General features: G+C 40.5%; 1 protein-coding gene across 1 annotated transcript in view; it reads left to right on the top strand.

Annotated features, from left to right (window-relative positions):
* Positions 1–15,948, top strand: part of LOC126998265 (serine/threonine-protein phosphatase 2B catalytic subunit 2-like) — a 110,763-nt gene that overhangs the window by 82,830 nt on the left and 11,985 nt on the right. The window contains exons 4-10 of the mRNA XM_050859741.1: positions 5,358–5,469; positions 6,242–6,387; positions 9,668–9,807; positions 10,154–10,231; positions 10,424–10,517; positions 11,118–11,244; positions 11,991–12,068. Coding sequence (XP_050715698.1) covers positions 5,358–5,469; positions 6,242–6,387; positions 9,668–9,807; positions 10,154–10,231; positions 10,424–10,517; positions 11,118–11,244; positions 11,991–12,068 — 775 coding nt within the window. The remainder of the gene's footprint in view (positions 1–5,357; positions 5,470–6,241; positions 6,388–9,667; positions 9,808–10,153; positions 10,232–10,423; positions 10,518–11,117; positions 11,245–11,990; positions 12,069–15,948) is intronic.

The following is a 15,948-nucleotide window of genomic DNA, read 5'->3' as shown; positions in this document are numbered from 1 at the left end:
GCCCGGCAACTCGACTCACTCCAGGCAGACCATTTTTTTCCCCTTCCCTCCCACCTTGTTTTCACCGTGTTTTCCCCTCCCTTAACCCTTTTCAATCAGATATTTCTTCTACACGTATATACATTTTCTGCCCCGCGTCTCCCCCACACACGCCTTTTCAGTTCCTTTCCCTTTAATCTTTTTGTAATGCTTTTTCCTTTTTCCCCAACAATATGGCATCTATTTTTTTTTTCATTTTTCGTATGTCAATTCAATCACATTCCTTCCATATATTCACTGGCGTACATACCTTCCCGGCTAAATTTACACACACACACACACACACACACACACACACACGAGGTTAGCCCTAAAACATTATTCTGCATATGGACAAAACTTTTTTTCCCTTCAGTCTATTTCTCTTTTCTCCTTCTTATTCCTGCCTCCCTTCCTTCTTTCCTTATCTCAACGCCCATGCCTCTCCTCCTCCTCCTCCTCCTCCTACTCCTTCTCGTGTGTGCTCCACCCTTAAGTAATATTTCTCTCTCTCTCTCTCTCTCTCTCTCTCTCTCTCTCTCTCTCATCCTGCCCTACTTTCTCCTCTTCCATGCTTTTTTATCTCGTCTTTACATGGTCCTATGGCATGTCGTCTAATGGTTTTTATTTTTATTTTTAACCTACTTCTTATCTATTTCCACCGTTTTTTTCCTTTTATGATGGCTGGGATGGGGGACTACGTGTTGTTGTTCCTCTTTTATTATTTTGTTCTTTTTTCATATGTGTTGGTTCCCCTCTTATGGTTTCGGACTTTTATAAATGTTAGTGCGATGTTTATTTTCCTTGTAACATTTTTTTTTCAGTCTGCCACTCAAAATAAAAAATGACAAAGAAAACGGGGATCACAATATAGCCAAAAAGCATCGGGCACTTCGTTTCTTTAGGCTATATATAGTTATAATAATCACGTTATCTTTGTATATTTTCAGCTCACAGGAAATAAGAATAATCAGGCTAACTCACTGTCTTGCACCAACACTTCATAAATGATTGATAACTACCTAAAAAGTTAATGCAGGGATCTCGCGCTGTCACGATAAACAGGTCAGAGTTAGAGGAAGGGAAGTGTTGCCATCGGGTGAGGCGTGTTTTCGAATGTTGCTGGAATGGCTCATGTTATTTTGTTCACCTTTAAAACGTCGAAAATGCAATGTAGCCTTTTCTGTATATACTCTGTGTGTGTGTGTGTGTGTGTGTGTGTGTGTGTGTGTGTGGAAAAGTGTGTAGGCGGCTTGATAGGATGTGCGTGTCTGTAATCTGTATTTAGCCGTTCAGCGAGAGGGGCCTGACGGTATGGTGGTGGTGGTGGTTGTGGTGGTAATGACGGTGGTGATGGTTGTATTGCTAAGGGTGGTGGTGGTTGTGGTAGTGGTGGTGGTGGTGTTGAGAATCCTTTGTTGAGTCTAAATTAAAAGCAGGAAGTAAAGAAACGGACTTCGATGACTGAGAAAAAAAATACTGATAAAAGGATAATAGTAACGGTAAAACTAATAAGGAAGAGGAGGAGAAGTGGATTAGAAGTGCGTAGAATGAAAAGGAGGAAAAAAAACCGATCGCGTACAATGAAAAGGGAATGAATGAGAAATGAAAAAAGGAAGAGAAAATGCGTAGAATGAAAAGGGAATGAATGAGAAATGAAAAAAGGAAGAGAAAGTGTGTAGAATGAAAAGGGAATGAATGAGAAATGAAAAAAGGAAGAGAAAATGCGTAGAATGAAAAGGGAATGAATGAGAAATGAAAAAAGGAAGAGAAAGTGCGTAGAATGAAAAGGGAAGAGAAACAAACCCATCTATCTCGTAGGGGAGGAGAGGAACGAGAAAAAAAGGGAGAACAAGAAAAAAAAAGGGAAGAGAATCCGAGGAAGTGATGAAGAAAGGGAGAAGGAAGAGGCAAGGAGGGCGGTAGGAAAGGAGGGAGACACGGTGAGGGGGGAGGAAGGAGGAGGAGTAAATACGAAGCAGATTGAAAAGGAAATGAAAACGGAGGAGAAGGAAACCAAACTAACTCGTAGGTGAGAAACAAACAAAAAAAAAAAAGAAAGAAAGGCAGGGAGAACAAGGAAAAGGAAGACGAGGAAGTGATAAAGCAAGGGAGGAGGAGGAGGAGGAGGTGGAGGCAAGGAGGGAAGGAGGTAGGAAACGGGACACAGTGAGGGGTGGAGGGAAGGGGGGATAGAGGGGAGCCCGCACAGGTGAGCATTAAAGTGGAGGGGTCGAGCCAACACCTGCAGCGCGTCGCCAGATTGTCAAGAATTACACGGCGCAATTAGAGACCAGACGACCGCGAGGGGGAGCCACTCTAATAGCCGGGAAAGGCGCTAGTAGTAGTAGTAGTAGGAATAGTAGTAGTGGTATGCTTTCGTTTTTTTCATGAGGGAGAGAAAAAAGCCCATATCCGTGTTGTTCGTCTCAGGGATTAGCCGACACCCGTAAAATTGGAGTGCTGATTTTGGTCTTGGTCTTGGAGGCGGTGGTGGTGGTGGTGGTGGTGAGAGGAGGAGCTACTACGTAATAATGGTCGAGAGATTACGCAGTCGGGGGTTACGTTTAGAAAGGCTCCGGTAGAGTTAGTCATAGTTGTGCGTTATAACTTACAAACATTTCCTTGCCTTAATTTCTCCATCCTGTGAAAAATATTGAGGCAAGAAAATGGATGGAAGTTAAAACAGACAAATATGAACTTTACCGCGCATTTCCTCTATTTTTTGTCTCTCTCCACCTTCTCATTTTTCTATTTTTATTTGTTTTCATCCACACTCCACCATCATTTTTTTCTACTATTACATTTCTTATACTTGTTCTTTTCCTTCTTCTTCTTCACCTTCTTCTTCTCCTTCTCCTTCTCTGTTATTTGTTTTCGTCCTATCTACATCATCAAATTTGTCTTCTATAATATTTCTTCTTAATGCTCCTTTCCTCCTCCTCCTCCTCCTCCTTCTTCTTCCTCTATTTTCATTTGTCTTCGTCCAATTTCCATCACCATATTTTTCTTTATTATATTTCTCCTACTTGCCCTCCTTCACTTCTTCCTCCTCCTCCTCCTCCTCCTCCTCTTTCTTCTCCTTCCTCTATTTTCATTTACCTTGCTCCTCTCCTCCTCGCCCCCTCTTCACTATTCTCCTTCCCCTCATGGTAATTTTCGGTCGTTTGTGGGTCGTGACGGGTCAGTAGGTTGGTGGTGTGGGAGGTCAGTGGGGCGGAGACAAGGGCGCGTGGGAGGAGCAGGAGGAGGAGGTGGAGGTGGTAGGTGGATGGTAGGTAGGATTGAAGTCTGTCTAGTGTCTGTTTTCCACCGCTTCCATTTTTTTTTTTTTTTTTATGTATCATCCACCGCCTCTTGTTACTCCGTGTTTTGTTTGTTTGTCTGCTTTTTTAGTGTGCCTGTCTGTCTGTCTCTGTTTGTCCCTGTATGTTGTTGATTTCACCTATAATTCTCTCCTTATCTATCTATCTAGCTATAACACACACACACACACCATAAAAAAAAAAAAAGTCTTATGCTTACGTGTTGAGGGAGTGCGAGGCCTCCAGAGAGAAAGAGGAGGAGGAGGTGGGGGAGGAGACATCTTCTTGACAGCCGAGGGTCACCTGGGGCGGGGCGAGGAAGTAACGTCAGGTGAGCATCGGAGTAATTAAAGGTACAAAGAATGTCAAGTGGAGTGCGAGACAGGTGACGACACTCTCCCTCTCCCCCTCCTTCTCCTCTTTTCCTTTCTTTTCCTGCCCTTTCGTTTCCTTTGCTCAGCCTCCCTCTCCTCCCCCTCCTTCTCTTTTCCTTTATTTTCCTTCCCTTTCGTCTCCTTTGCTCACCCTCCCTCTCATCCCCCTCCTCCTCTTCTTCTTTTGCTTACCTTTTCTTTCCTTTTCTAACCTTTCTTTCCTTTCCTTTCCTTTCCTCACTCTCCCTCTCCTCCGCCTCTCTTCCTTTCCCTTCCTTCCGTTTCTTTTCCTCACTCTCCCTCTCCTCTTCCTCCTCCTCCTCCTCTTCTTCTTTTGCTTACCTTTTCTAACCTTTCCTTTCCTTTCTTTCTTTTCTTTCCTTTCCTTTCCTTTCCTCACTCCCTCTCCTCCTCCATCTCTTTCCCTTTCCCTTTCCTTCTCTGCCTTTCCCTTCCCTTCCCTTCCTTTTTTTTCTTTTCTTTTCCTTTCCCTTCCTTTCCTTCCCTTCCCTTTCATATTTTCCTTTCACCTTTCATTCTTATGTGTAGCCGTCACGTGATTGTCTGTATTTCGTGGTGGTAACAGTGACTTAAGGTAGTAACGTCGAGCAAGACTTTACCTCGGCTACATGTTACTGAGTTTTCCTCCTTGTGGACGGGTGACACGGCCTTTTAATGATACATCTTTTTATTTATATGCCCGAAAAAAGTTATCAAATACATATTGTTTCGTAAGCTAAATTACCAGTGGCATATCCATTTAGGTTTTAAAGGCGACTTCCTCCTCTTCTCTTAAAGTGACATGTCCTGGAAATACGTGAACTTGGCGAGAGCATTCCTTCCTTACCTTGATTGTTGAGCGATGTCGTGTGTTGGAGTCTGACTTTTAGCATCGCGAGTCTTCTTTAGATAAACCAAGCGTCGTGTCGCCTCTCCCCGGCCTATAGGTGTTGATGCGTGTGTGTGTGTGTGTGTGTTTGTGTGTGTGTGTAAATCTTCACTGGCCTATCGTGCTGTTGCCATCACGAAGTCTTAGCCAATCACGTGACGACTACACATAAAGGCGTTGGGTAAGTATTTTTCTGCCTGATGCAAAAACAAAGTAACATGTAACGTCCAGGAAACATACGAGAAAGAGAACGGCGAACTCTTCCCTCCTCGTTATGGTAACCCAGCGAAAGAGCAGTAGTATTTTTTTTATTTATTTATTGTAGAGTACCGATATAGTTTGCGTTTCTGTGGGGGCGATGTGTCGTGAGTTAAAGATGCCCTCTCTCCTGAGGCATCTGTCTGTCTCAAGCTTGTCTGTCTCTTTTACGCGAGATGTTGGAATCGGTGTGTTCGTGTTGCTTTTTTTTATTTATTTTTTTATTTTTTTATTGGCCGTAGCAGTGCAAATAATTATTGTTTCATCATCATCATCATCTTTTTCTTCTTCTTTTCTTTTCTTTTTCTTCCTTATATTTTGTTTTTTATTATCATTTTTATTATTATTATTATTATTATTATTATTATTATTGTTGTTGTTGTTATTATTACTATTGTTATCATTATTAGAAGCAGCAATTCTAGGATAATGGAAATAATAATGATAATAATTGCCATGTTTTCTCCATTACTATTATGAGTGTTCTAATCGGTGTTTCTTTCTGCTTTTCAGTGTGTGCTGTATCTATGGGCCCTAAAGATATGCTACCCTAACACCTTATTTCTATTAAGAGGAAACCACGAATGTAGGCATTTAACAGAGTACTTCACATTTAAACAAGAATGTAAGTATATTTTTTCGCTGTTGTTCCTCTGAATGATGTACTACCTTTCCCTGTCCCATATCCATATGTCTATTTTTGCCCATAAACAAGCTTTTTCCGGGTGGGGGGAAGAGTTATGTCGTTGTGTGTGCAAACATTAATTTTGCACACGACAGTCCTCCATGAGGCAGGTCACCGCACGTAGGGCACCGGGAACACACTGCCCTTGTATTGCGCGTCACTCCTTACTGTTGCGCCACACCAGCCACCGGAATGTGTGTCTGTTGTAGAAACACGAGTCCTGCGTCGCCCCGGTTACGCCTCCCCGGCCGTGTCCCGCGGCGGGCTGGCGGCGCCCTTCTGCGGGAGCACCTCATAACTCTTGTCCATTCCCCGTGCCTTATTGCAAGATACTTACAAACATTTATTTCCATTTTTCAACGGAAGCCAAACTTACCACTGAGCACCATTTATTTCCTTTAAACTACCCGTCTTCATCCCTTGATACGAATAATGTATATTGATTAATATATATTTATTTGTTGATACAATTTGTTAATACAATTAATATCTAACTAGGAAGAACCACAAAGGTACAGTGCCCTCAGACACACACACACTTGCAGAACTGCCTGCCCTGAGGTGCTTCCTATTTTTAAATCTATTAAAGGATGCTTATTATTGTCATCTTTCGTATACGAGGCTTCCCTTCTGACTGTGTGTGTGTGTGTGTGTGTGTGTGTGTGTGTGTGTGTGTGTGCGTGTATACTGTAGCCGAGGTTTGTTCCGGCAGGTAAGATCAAGTACAGTGAGCGGGTGTATGACGCCTGCATGGAGGCCTTCGACTGCCTCCCCTTGGCCGCCCTCATGAACCACCAGTTCTTGTGTGTGCACGGCGGCCTCTCCCCCGAGCTGCACACCCTCGACGACATCAGGAAAGTGAGTAATGCCAACCAGCACTTTGTTATTACACGTGGACACCGACGCGCCACACACCCCTTCCCCCCCCCCCCCCTCTCTCTCTCTCTCTCTCTCTCTCTCTCTCCGGTCATTTATTCATCCCTCTTTCCTTCACCTTCACCTATATACTCATTTCTTATTCGTGCACTTGCCCTTTCTGTGTGTGTGTGTGTGTGTGTGTGTGTGTGTCCATCTCATCTCTCCTTGCCTCCGCTCTCACCTCAGAGTTACCACACGAACTGACTCACCTCATTAATCAACTTGAACTACCACCTCCTTAGTTATATTTTTTTTTCCTGCCTCCTTTTCCCTCCATCCCCCGCGCTGTAAACTGGCCCGACGTAGCCCCACTTTCCCTCCCCTTTCGGTGCAAATAGTATCTTCAGTTTCTTCATGTCCACTTCGCCTTAACCCCCCCCCCCCGCTTCTCGTGGCGGAATCTGTCACCTAGTTTTGATCTCTCGTCTCTTTTCCTGTCAAGTTACTCTGCCCCACCACAAGTCAAACAACCATCTACGTTATCCTCCTCGTCCTCCTGACTCTTCATCCAGCTTTTATTTCTCTCTCCGAGCCTCTTCCTCGATGATATTGATATTTTCATCCCTTGCATCCCTTTCTCTCACCCTCATACGCGTCCAGCCCCCCTCGACCCAGCCTCAACTCACCGCCGCCCAGCTTTCACCAAGCTTCCCCTTCACCCCTCTCCCCCTTCCCCCAACAGCCTCACAGTCCCATTTCCACTAAAAGTTTAGAATTCTCTCTCTCTCTCTCTCTCTCTCTCTCTCTCTCTCTCTCTCTCTCTCTCTCTCTCTCTCTCTCTCTCTCTCTCTCTCTCTCTCTCTCTCTCTCTGTGTGTGTGTGTGTGTGTGTGTTAAGGACATCGTTGTGTTTCCATGTGCATGTGTCTGTTGCCGTGATGAGGTGTGGGCGTGGCTGGGGCCGGGCGGGCGGCGGAGCGGAGAGGGGCGCGGCAGGGCGGGGCGGCGGAGCGGCACTGCGGCAACTAGTGGTCGCGATGGAGTGAGCAGCGAGGGGGAGGCGGCGGAGGCGGAGGCGACGGCGCGGCCCATCACTGGTGGTTTCCCTGGCAACGCTCAGGATCAATGCCGTCTGCCTTGCCTTTGCGCCCTCCTGCTGGCACCGGGCTTCCTCTCCTGACGGGGCTGCCGCTGCCGCTACTGTTGCTGTTGCCCTTGTCAACAGGGAAAACTCGGACTTCCTGGTTGTCTTTCTGCCCAGTGCCCCCTCCCCCCCTGCCCCCCACCTTGTCCATCTACTGTTGCAGAAGGCTCTGCGGTATCCACACTGGCCATGCTTACATTCAGCCGCCACCCATGGAAAAACGAAACCTCGCGTGTGTGTGTGTGTGTGTGTGTGTGTGTGTGTGTATATATATATATATATATATATATATATATATATATATATATATATATATATATATATATATATATATATATATATATTATATACACTCCCTCTCTCACCATTCTAGATCACATTAATTACTGCCCCTAATCTTCCATGGTACCTTTCTCAATTTCTTTTAATGAAAGACAACATATGTTTAACCTAGGCTCTCATTCCACAACTCCTTGAGCTGCCTTCATTGTTGTATATTGAATATTACCTATTTAATATTAATACCTGACATTCTTGTTGAATTTCTTTGTGTGAATGGCAGTTGCAGAACTTTGGTGTTCCTATAAAGTATGAACCCCTCCTGGGTAAGAACAAGATTTCTTCACCTTGGTCATTCTTTCCATCAAAGGGACTTGCATACTATGCTAATAATTTGTGATCTTTGACTCAATAGCCATCCTATTACTGTTTGGAACCTACATGGATGAATTCTGGATTATGCTGCGACACAATTTTTCCAAAATTATTCACAGCTTTCTTTAAAGTATTTCATAAAAGAAATTTTAGATAACATTGGAACCAGAGATTTGCAGATGACATAAGTGATTCTCAAGACAACGTACTATGAATATTTCGAGAACAAGAGAGTCTGAAAGGAGGCCTAAAGATGAATATAAACTATCCATTGAATTTTGAATAATCATTTGGTATGATAAGAAATAATCATTGACAGTTACACACGTGAAAGAGTAGAGGAATGTATACAACAGCCTAAACCGAGAAATTACTACAAATCCAGTCCATGAAATGAAATCTGCAAGAGAATAAGGATGAGACAAAGCACTTGTGAATGAAGGAATATCATGAATAGCGGCAACCTACCACTTTCTTTGAAGGAAAATGTGAATAATCAGTATATCCTGCCAGCTGTACCACGCAGTTTCGAAACTTTGTCTCACAAAAGAATTCGGGATAAAGCTAAGAAATCCACAAAGAGATAGAGAGAAAAATGGTGGGTATACCACGCTGAGATAGAAAGTGAGCATCATGGATCCGGGAATAGACAGCTAAAAGACTTCCCACTGAGAATATAGAGTAGGAAATGGACTTGGCAGATCATATCAGTCATAGAACTAACAACACAGGGATAACCAAAATAACAGTGGCACCCTAGGAATTGAAGAAGCAAGGACAGATGAGAACTAGACTGGTAGATGAAATCAGAACATTTGCTGTAGCAGGATAGACTGCAGTGACATTAGACATAGATGGAGAACGTTGGGGAAGGCCTGTGGATGAATAATGACAATATGAGGAGGAGGAGGATGATAATAACACACTAAGTCTCCTTGAGACATAGATAATTAAATACATGCCCCTATTCCATGGTGTGCCCTACAAGTATCTTCAAGAGATGTGTAGCCTGCCTCCTATAATGCTGGAGGATGAAGTTGAGGACTAATCCCCTCGAGTATTTTTTTTGTCTTAGCCCTCCTCAAAACGGTCACATGATTGCTCTGATTCTCTACCCTGCCTTTGAAGGACGAAAACTAAAGCATTGATGATGATTATGTCATGCAAAAGGATGAGGTTAGGGGACATAGTGGTGGATTTGTTGGATAAATATAGGATCAAGAGGAGATAGACAGGAGTTGACTTTCAAAGGTAGGTCAGCTATATTTGTGGGTGGGGATGGGAAGTGGTGCTCAATAAATTTTCAGGATGACCAGCCCTTGCAGACTCATCATTTCCTTATATTATATACATGTATTCCTTTTATATGCACTCTTCACATTCCATTCCTTCTGCAGTTCCACCCCTCCTTGCTCTTAGAATATTCTTCCCCTGCCCTCTAGTCTTATGAATGATACTGAGTTAAGTTCTGCCTTGTTTACAGCTGGACAGGTTCAAGGAACCACCTGCATTTGGCCCCATGTGTGACATTCTGTGGTCAGATCCTCTAGAGGACTTCGGGAATGAGAAAAATGCAGAGCACTTCTCACATAATTCTGTACGAGGTTGTTCTTATTTCTATAGGTAAGTGTTAGTCTTTCCATTGATTGCAAGGCACAAGTATTACTTACTGCAGATGCACAGAATGAGGATGCTTATGTCTGGCCCCCTTTCATGAATTAGTTACCAGTTTCAGCAATTATTTTCTCTGGTGTGAAGCTTCAATATTGAAAACTGCAGAGTTGGTTGTTGTGGCTTGAGTTAATAAATAATCATGGATCAGCAAAAATGTAGTTAAAATATACCCGTAAAGAAAGAGAATTAAAGAGGTAAACCATATTGTCCGTGTAGTACAGTGCCACAAGTGGAGTGACTTTACAATGGACGGAGTGATCGTAATTCTTCTGATAATTTAACTCCTTTTTTCCAGCTATGCAGCCTGCTGTGACTTCTTACAACACAACAATCTCTTGTCCATAATCAGAGCTCATGAAGCTCAAGATGCAGGGTAAGACTTTAGTATTTTTAGTCTTGTAAAAGTCAATGTCATTCAAAAGATATTCTTCTCCCAAACTATGGCCATACTTTTTATGTATTATGTCTTAGAAATAGCACAATAACATTTGTAAAACTGCTATATCATGAGCAATATCTTAATTGAAGTTATGTTTCTTCTAAGTCTTTCATCAATCTCTTACAGGTACCGCATGTATCGTAAAAGTCAAACAACAGGATTCCCCTCCCTTATTACAATATTTTCTGCTCCAAACTACCTGGATGTGTACAATAACAAGGTGAGAAAAGATGAATGTGATTTTATTCTCTAATTGTTGAGAGCATGGTAGAATGTCGGGAGTTAAGCTGACAGCATCACATCTTGCATTTCACAAGATAAAGCTTGGGAAAAGTGCATATTTTATTTGTGTGGATGTCAGTAAGCATAATATGTATACCAAAAGAAACAGGAAAGTGCTAAAAACAAGAGTTTTAGGAGGGAACATCAAAAGCCAGTTTGTAAATTTGAATTCCGATATAAATCTGCATTTAATGCATTGGATTTTATTCTTTTATAATTTACTGATTGCTGTAAAGACCAACTTGTTGAAGCATGTTTTAGTTGAACAATTGAAAAAAATGTCTCACACTCAAGTACCACTACTCTTTTGAGTTCCCATGCGATTTTTTTGCATTACAGATCATTTAGAGATGAAACAATTTTGTCAAGAGGGCATGGTGAAATTTGTCTTTAAGCTAAGATTTAATATTAATGTGTCAAATATGTTGTAACACTAATTATACATGCTTATGTATGACATGTTGTAATCATAATTCTTTATACTGTAGTGTAGGATTTTCATTTGTTTAACATGTATTTTTCCCTGTGCTTGCTTCAGGCTGCCGTTTTGAAGTATGAAAATAATGTGATGAACATCCGACAATTCAACTGCTCCCCTCACCCTTACTGGCTGCCAAACTTTATGGATGTTTTCACCTGGTCACTTCCATTTGTTGGAGAGAAGGGTATTATTTTTTACATTTGTTCATATTCTCTAGAATTTTTAGTGCTGAGAATTCATTGTGTGTGTTTTTGTCATTTAGATTAAGACAGAGACTCCCACAGCCTTTTTGACTCTGCCCTGTGCTTGCAGGATATGAGGTTATTGGTGCTTATTTTTATTACTAGTTTATGATTATAATAGTTACTATTATTATTATTATTATTATTATCATTATCATTATCATTATTATTATTATTATTATTGTCAGTATCATTATGCATTAGTTTAGAATGATGTAACTCTCCTTGTGCCTTCTTGTGCCCTTTATGTCCGTGTGTAGTGAGGGTGCGCCCTTGCTGCTCCTCACTTTTCCTCTAGACATGTTTATTTGTTTTCATTATAAAAGCAGTAATGTATTGAAGACTCAGTTTCAGATATTGGTCTGTATTATATGATTTATTATTTTAAAATTGGCTTGAATTTTATATTTAAAATATTTACAAGTGGTGTAAAGGCATGCAAGTCAGCAAAATGCCACTTCTTTGATGAAAACCATCTAAGAGCCATTTAGCATTGCATTGTTCACAGAGCATACAATAGTTATTGAAACCCTAAATGTTTTTTTTTTTTGTTTTTGTTTTTTTTCACTTGATGTTATGATGATATTAGTATGTTTAGGTGATTGATTTGGTTAGTGATGTTCATGTTAAAACTAGATAAAAGATGAAAGCAAAGAAATGCCTCAATACACACATGGTTGTCTTCCAGTCACGGAGATGCTGGTGAACGTGCTCAACATCTGTTCTGACGATGAGCTCATGGATGGAGAGGAATCCATTGATGAAGGTAGGTGTCCTCCGAGACCCAACATCTGGATGAGGGCTGTGGGATAGACAAGGCTTTCAAAATTGAAAGAATATTGGACCATTTCTATAGATAATTGACTAATGCATAATAGTGTATAGTCAGGATAAATATAAACACATAAATAGGGAAGATAATTACCAAACATTTTCCTGCATACAAAGATTTACATCATATTAATTTTTTATATAAGTTTTGGATGCGTAACTTCACAGTTGATTTAGTTGTTCTAGAGTACATGAATGAGTTTTGGCTATTAATAAAAAAAGTCATAGGCATTTAGGGAATTTCTAAGGCGAGAATTAGTCATTTTAGTTACAATTATTTTTTTATGAACTGTTTCACTGCAGAAATGATGTATCATTTCATCAAATTTAGGAATAATCTAAATTTCTGTGGAAATTGCATGAATGCACATAATAATACTTCACCATACAAATTATTATTTATTTCACTCATATTTGTTAACTGACTTCATATAAAACTGTCATTACCAGAAGTCTCAATACAGTGGCAACACTTACGTTATAGTTTGCCTAAGTGATGCATGAACATCAATTAAGCATTCCTGTCATTCTATAGTACTCATAATTTTGTCAACCTTTCCATGGCATCTGTTGAAAGATGAAAAGCTGTAGCAATTACTGCTGACAGATTTTCATGTAAAGAATCCACTTTTTTCACACCTTCACTGAATAGAAGAGTGATTAACAACATTATTGTAGAGCTTGCTTTTCAAAGGTGCCCAACTCTCTGTCTTTTGGACTAAGGAGAGGTGAACCACCTAGACTGTCCAACAAGTGTATGTTATTTTCAAGTAAACACTTTGTCATATTTTGATGTAAAGTTGGACAGTTTCATAGTGAAAACGAATATCCTGAATGGAAGTGTATGATTTTCATCTATCTTTGTCTCTGATACTGAGTATCCTTCAGGAATTCCTTTTAGGTGATCAAAACAGGAAAGCTTCCAGGTCTCCCTCTTTTTGCAACATCAGCTTTTACCCTTTGACCTCCCATGTATTTCCCAGTCATACCAGTCCACCTGACTGATGATCATCACCCGCTCTTCCTTACACATTTATTCTTATGGTTGAATTAAAAAACAGTATTCCATGCCAAATTACTTTCCTATAATAATTCCATGCCATAAAAGAATGCTTTTAATTAATCTACTGCCATACCAGGTGTCTCCTACTTGTCTCCTTATCTAACATGTATTGTAACCCACTAAAAATACTTCTCCACTTGACAGCTGTCCAATGATAATAGCTCTAGGCAAATCTTAGCTTTTGTTGCCTCATTCATAAGGTTATAATTGGTTCATTAGCTGGCAGCTGGAGAAAGAGACCCAGCTCTTTCAGAGTTGTCTTTGTAACATTCTTTTTTAAGTTGTTCCACAGCATTCGAAGAGACTACTGAGCTGTGATGCCAAGATTTATAACTAATATATGAGTCTTTCACTGTTGATTTTTTGAAAGTATAGTTATGAAGATGAAGGCAAACATTAGGTTTACATACATACAGCAGAAACATATCAGTGATGCAGGGTGAAAACTAGATGCATTTTGTTTTCATTTGACGTTTGAGTTTAGTGAATGAAAATTCATGAATTTGAAAAAAGCTTGTGATAGGGTAGACAAGAGAGCCTACTGGGATATTCTAGGAATTTATGGTATAAGAGGTACTTTATTAAAAGTTTTACAAAGAGGGAAGTGTGTGTAATTGGATAGGTAGTGCATAGAGCAAAAGTAAAAGTAATGAAATATATTTACAAAGAGGGAAGTGTGTGTAAATGGATAGGTAGGCATAGAGTAAGTTTGTCCTGTTGGCCAAAATTGAGAATGAGTTGCAGAAAGCAATGGATGAAATAAAGAAGAAAACAAGTAATTGTTTCAGAAAGTAAAGTATTGGTTGTTGAGAGAAAATAAAGGGAGATGATTGATTTTGTAACACCTTTAGAGTGTGCAGGCAGTGTAGCTGGGTGTGAGGGAAGCTTGAGAAATGAAAAGATGTAGGAGGGGGAAGAATTCAAATATCTGGGAACAGTTTTATCTAAGCATGGGAACATGAAGGAAAAGATGGAAAGGGCAGTAAAAGGAAGACAGACCTTAGGATCAATTAAGAGACTGATGAGAGGTAGAAATTTAAGCATGTAGGTAAAGGGAGAATTGGACATGAAATGAGTCTGAGCAGGCAAGGATGTATGCAGAAGAAATGAATGACTTGAGGAGAGTGTGTGGTTTAAGAAGGTTTAGTTTAGTTCCCAAGGTGTCTTGAGGACTCCATAGAAAATGCTTGAATTGAAGTCTGTTTTTCAATTTACTATGGAACACAACGGTCCAATGGGCCAGCACCAGCATGACATTTATTTTTTATTTATTCATTTATTTATTTATTTATTTTATTTATTATTTTTTCAAGAAATAAGAAATAACCAATAAAATCAGCCAAACATCCTCAGCTTTCTATGAACATGCACAGTGATTTCCATTACCGTGTTTTAAGTATACATATTGCAACTTATTTTTTTCATGAGCATTTTTGGATGACATCCATGCTTGTCTACACACACAACAAAATGTTTATTTGCTGCACTACTGATTGATATAATGGAAATGAAATCTTACTCTTTTCACAAGTAAATTCACCACACGCACTAAAGAAGTGTTGCACTACCTTCACATTTGACTGCATACTTTTCACAAAGTCTTTTTTGCTCAATCTCAACTGTCTCATTTTGGAAGACTGTAATGCCAGTTTTGCCATGTTCTATGAAATCTCTCATTAGACTGACCCTGCTGACATGTAATGGGCTACTATTTCTAAGGGTTTTTGTTAGCCAGTTAATGCAATTTTACTCCAGCAATTTACATTTTTTCTTTCTTTTCTTTTTATTTCTACTTTATACTAACTTCAACAAAAATATTTTTTAAACATTTCCATACCTACATACTTTTAAAAGTCACACTTCTTTCCTTGATTAATTTATATATATTTTTTAATAAATTACTTTTATTGATAGCCAGTGCATGGCATTATAGCCTGGCAAACACCTCTCCTCAACACACAATAAAATAATAATGATAATAAATAAATAAAATAAAGAGAGAGCAGAGCCCCATAGTGTTGTGGTTAGCATGCTCGTCTTGCAATGTGAGGTCCCAGGTTCGATTCCTGGGCAGAGTGGAGATGGTTTGGCAGTTCCCTTTAATACATGCCTACTGTCCACCCAGCAGTGAATGGATACTGGGTGTCAATCGGGGGTTGTGTCCCACTTCCCAGGTGTGTGTAGGTGTGAGGTTATAGCTGTACCCAAAGATCAGTTATCTGAGCTCCAAGCTCAATAGGGGAAGGTACTGGCTGGTGATCACAAACCCAGCACATGATCAGACCGTGGTGAATGGCACACACACACACACACACACACTGACTATATTTATGAATTGTGTAAAAACATGTACCACTTCTAAGCATCCCCAAGGGATGGAGGTCTGCACCATGGGCATATCACAGAGTTTGTGCCTCCAGGGGCAAAAACTTTATGAAACACTCTCACAATGGGTCTGTAAGGAGCACCAAGCTGCTAGGCTTCACTGCAGGGTCCTGACTTGTTGCAAGAAGGAATAGCAATTAATAGCAGATATATCTTGTAGGAACTTGTTTTTTCACATCAATCAGAACTGTTAATTTGGTAATTATTTAAAAGTGATAAATACCTGAAGCTTATTTTGTGTGTAGTGAGTGAAGGTCCCGGCAGTACCCAGAGATCGACTAACGAGCTTTTCTCTAATCTGGAGGGTACTTGCTGGCAATGAAGAGTCCAGTTCGTGATCAGGCTGCTCCGTTAGCTCAGTGGTTAA

This window comes from Eriocheir sinensis, chromosome 2 (genome assembly GCF_024679095.1).
Source record: "Eriocheir sinensis breed Jianghai 21 chromosome 2, ASM2467909v1, whole genome shotgun sequence".
Taxonomy (NCBI): Eukaryota; Metazoa; Arthropoda; class Malacostraca; order Decapoda; family Varunidae; genus Eriocheir; species Eriocheir sinensis.
The sequence above is the reverse complement of the archived record's forward strand: the minus strand, read 5'-3'. Positions and strand labels throughout refer to the sequence as shown.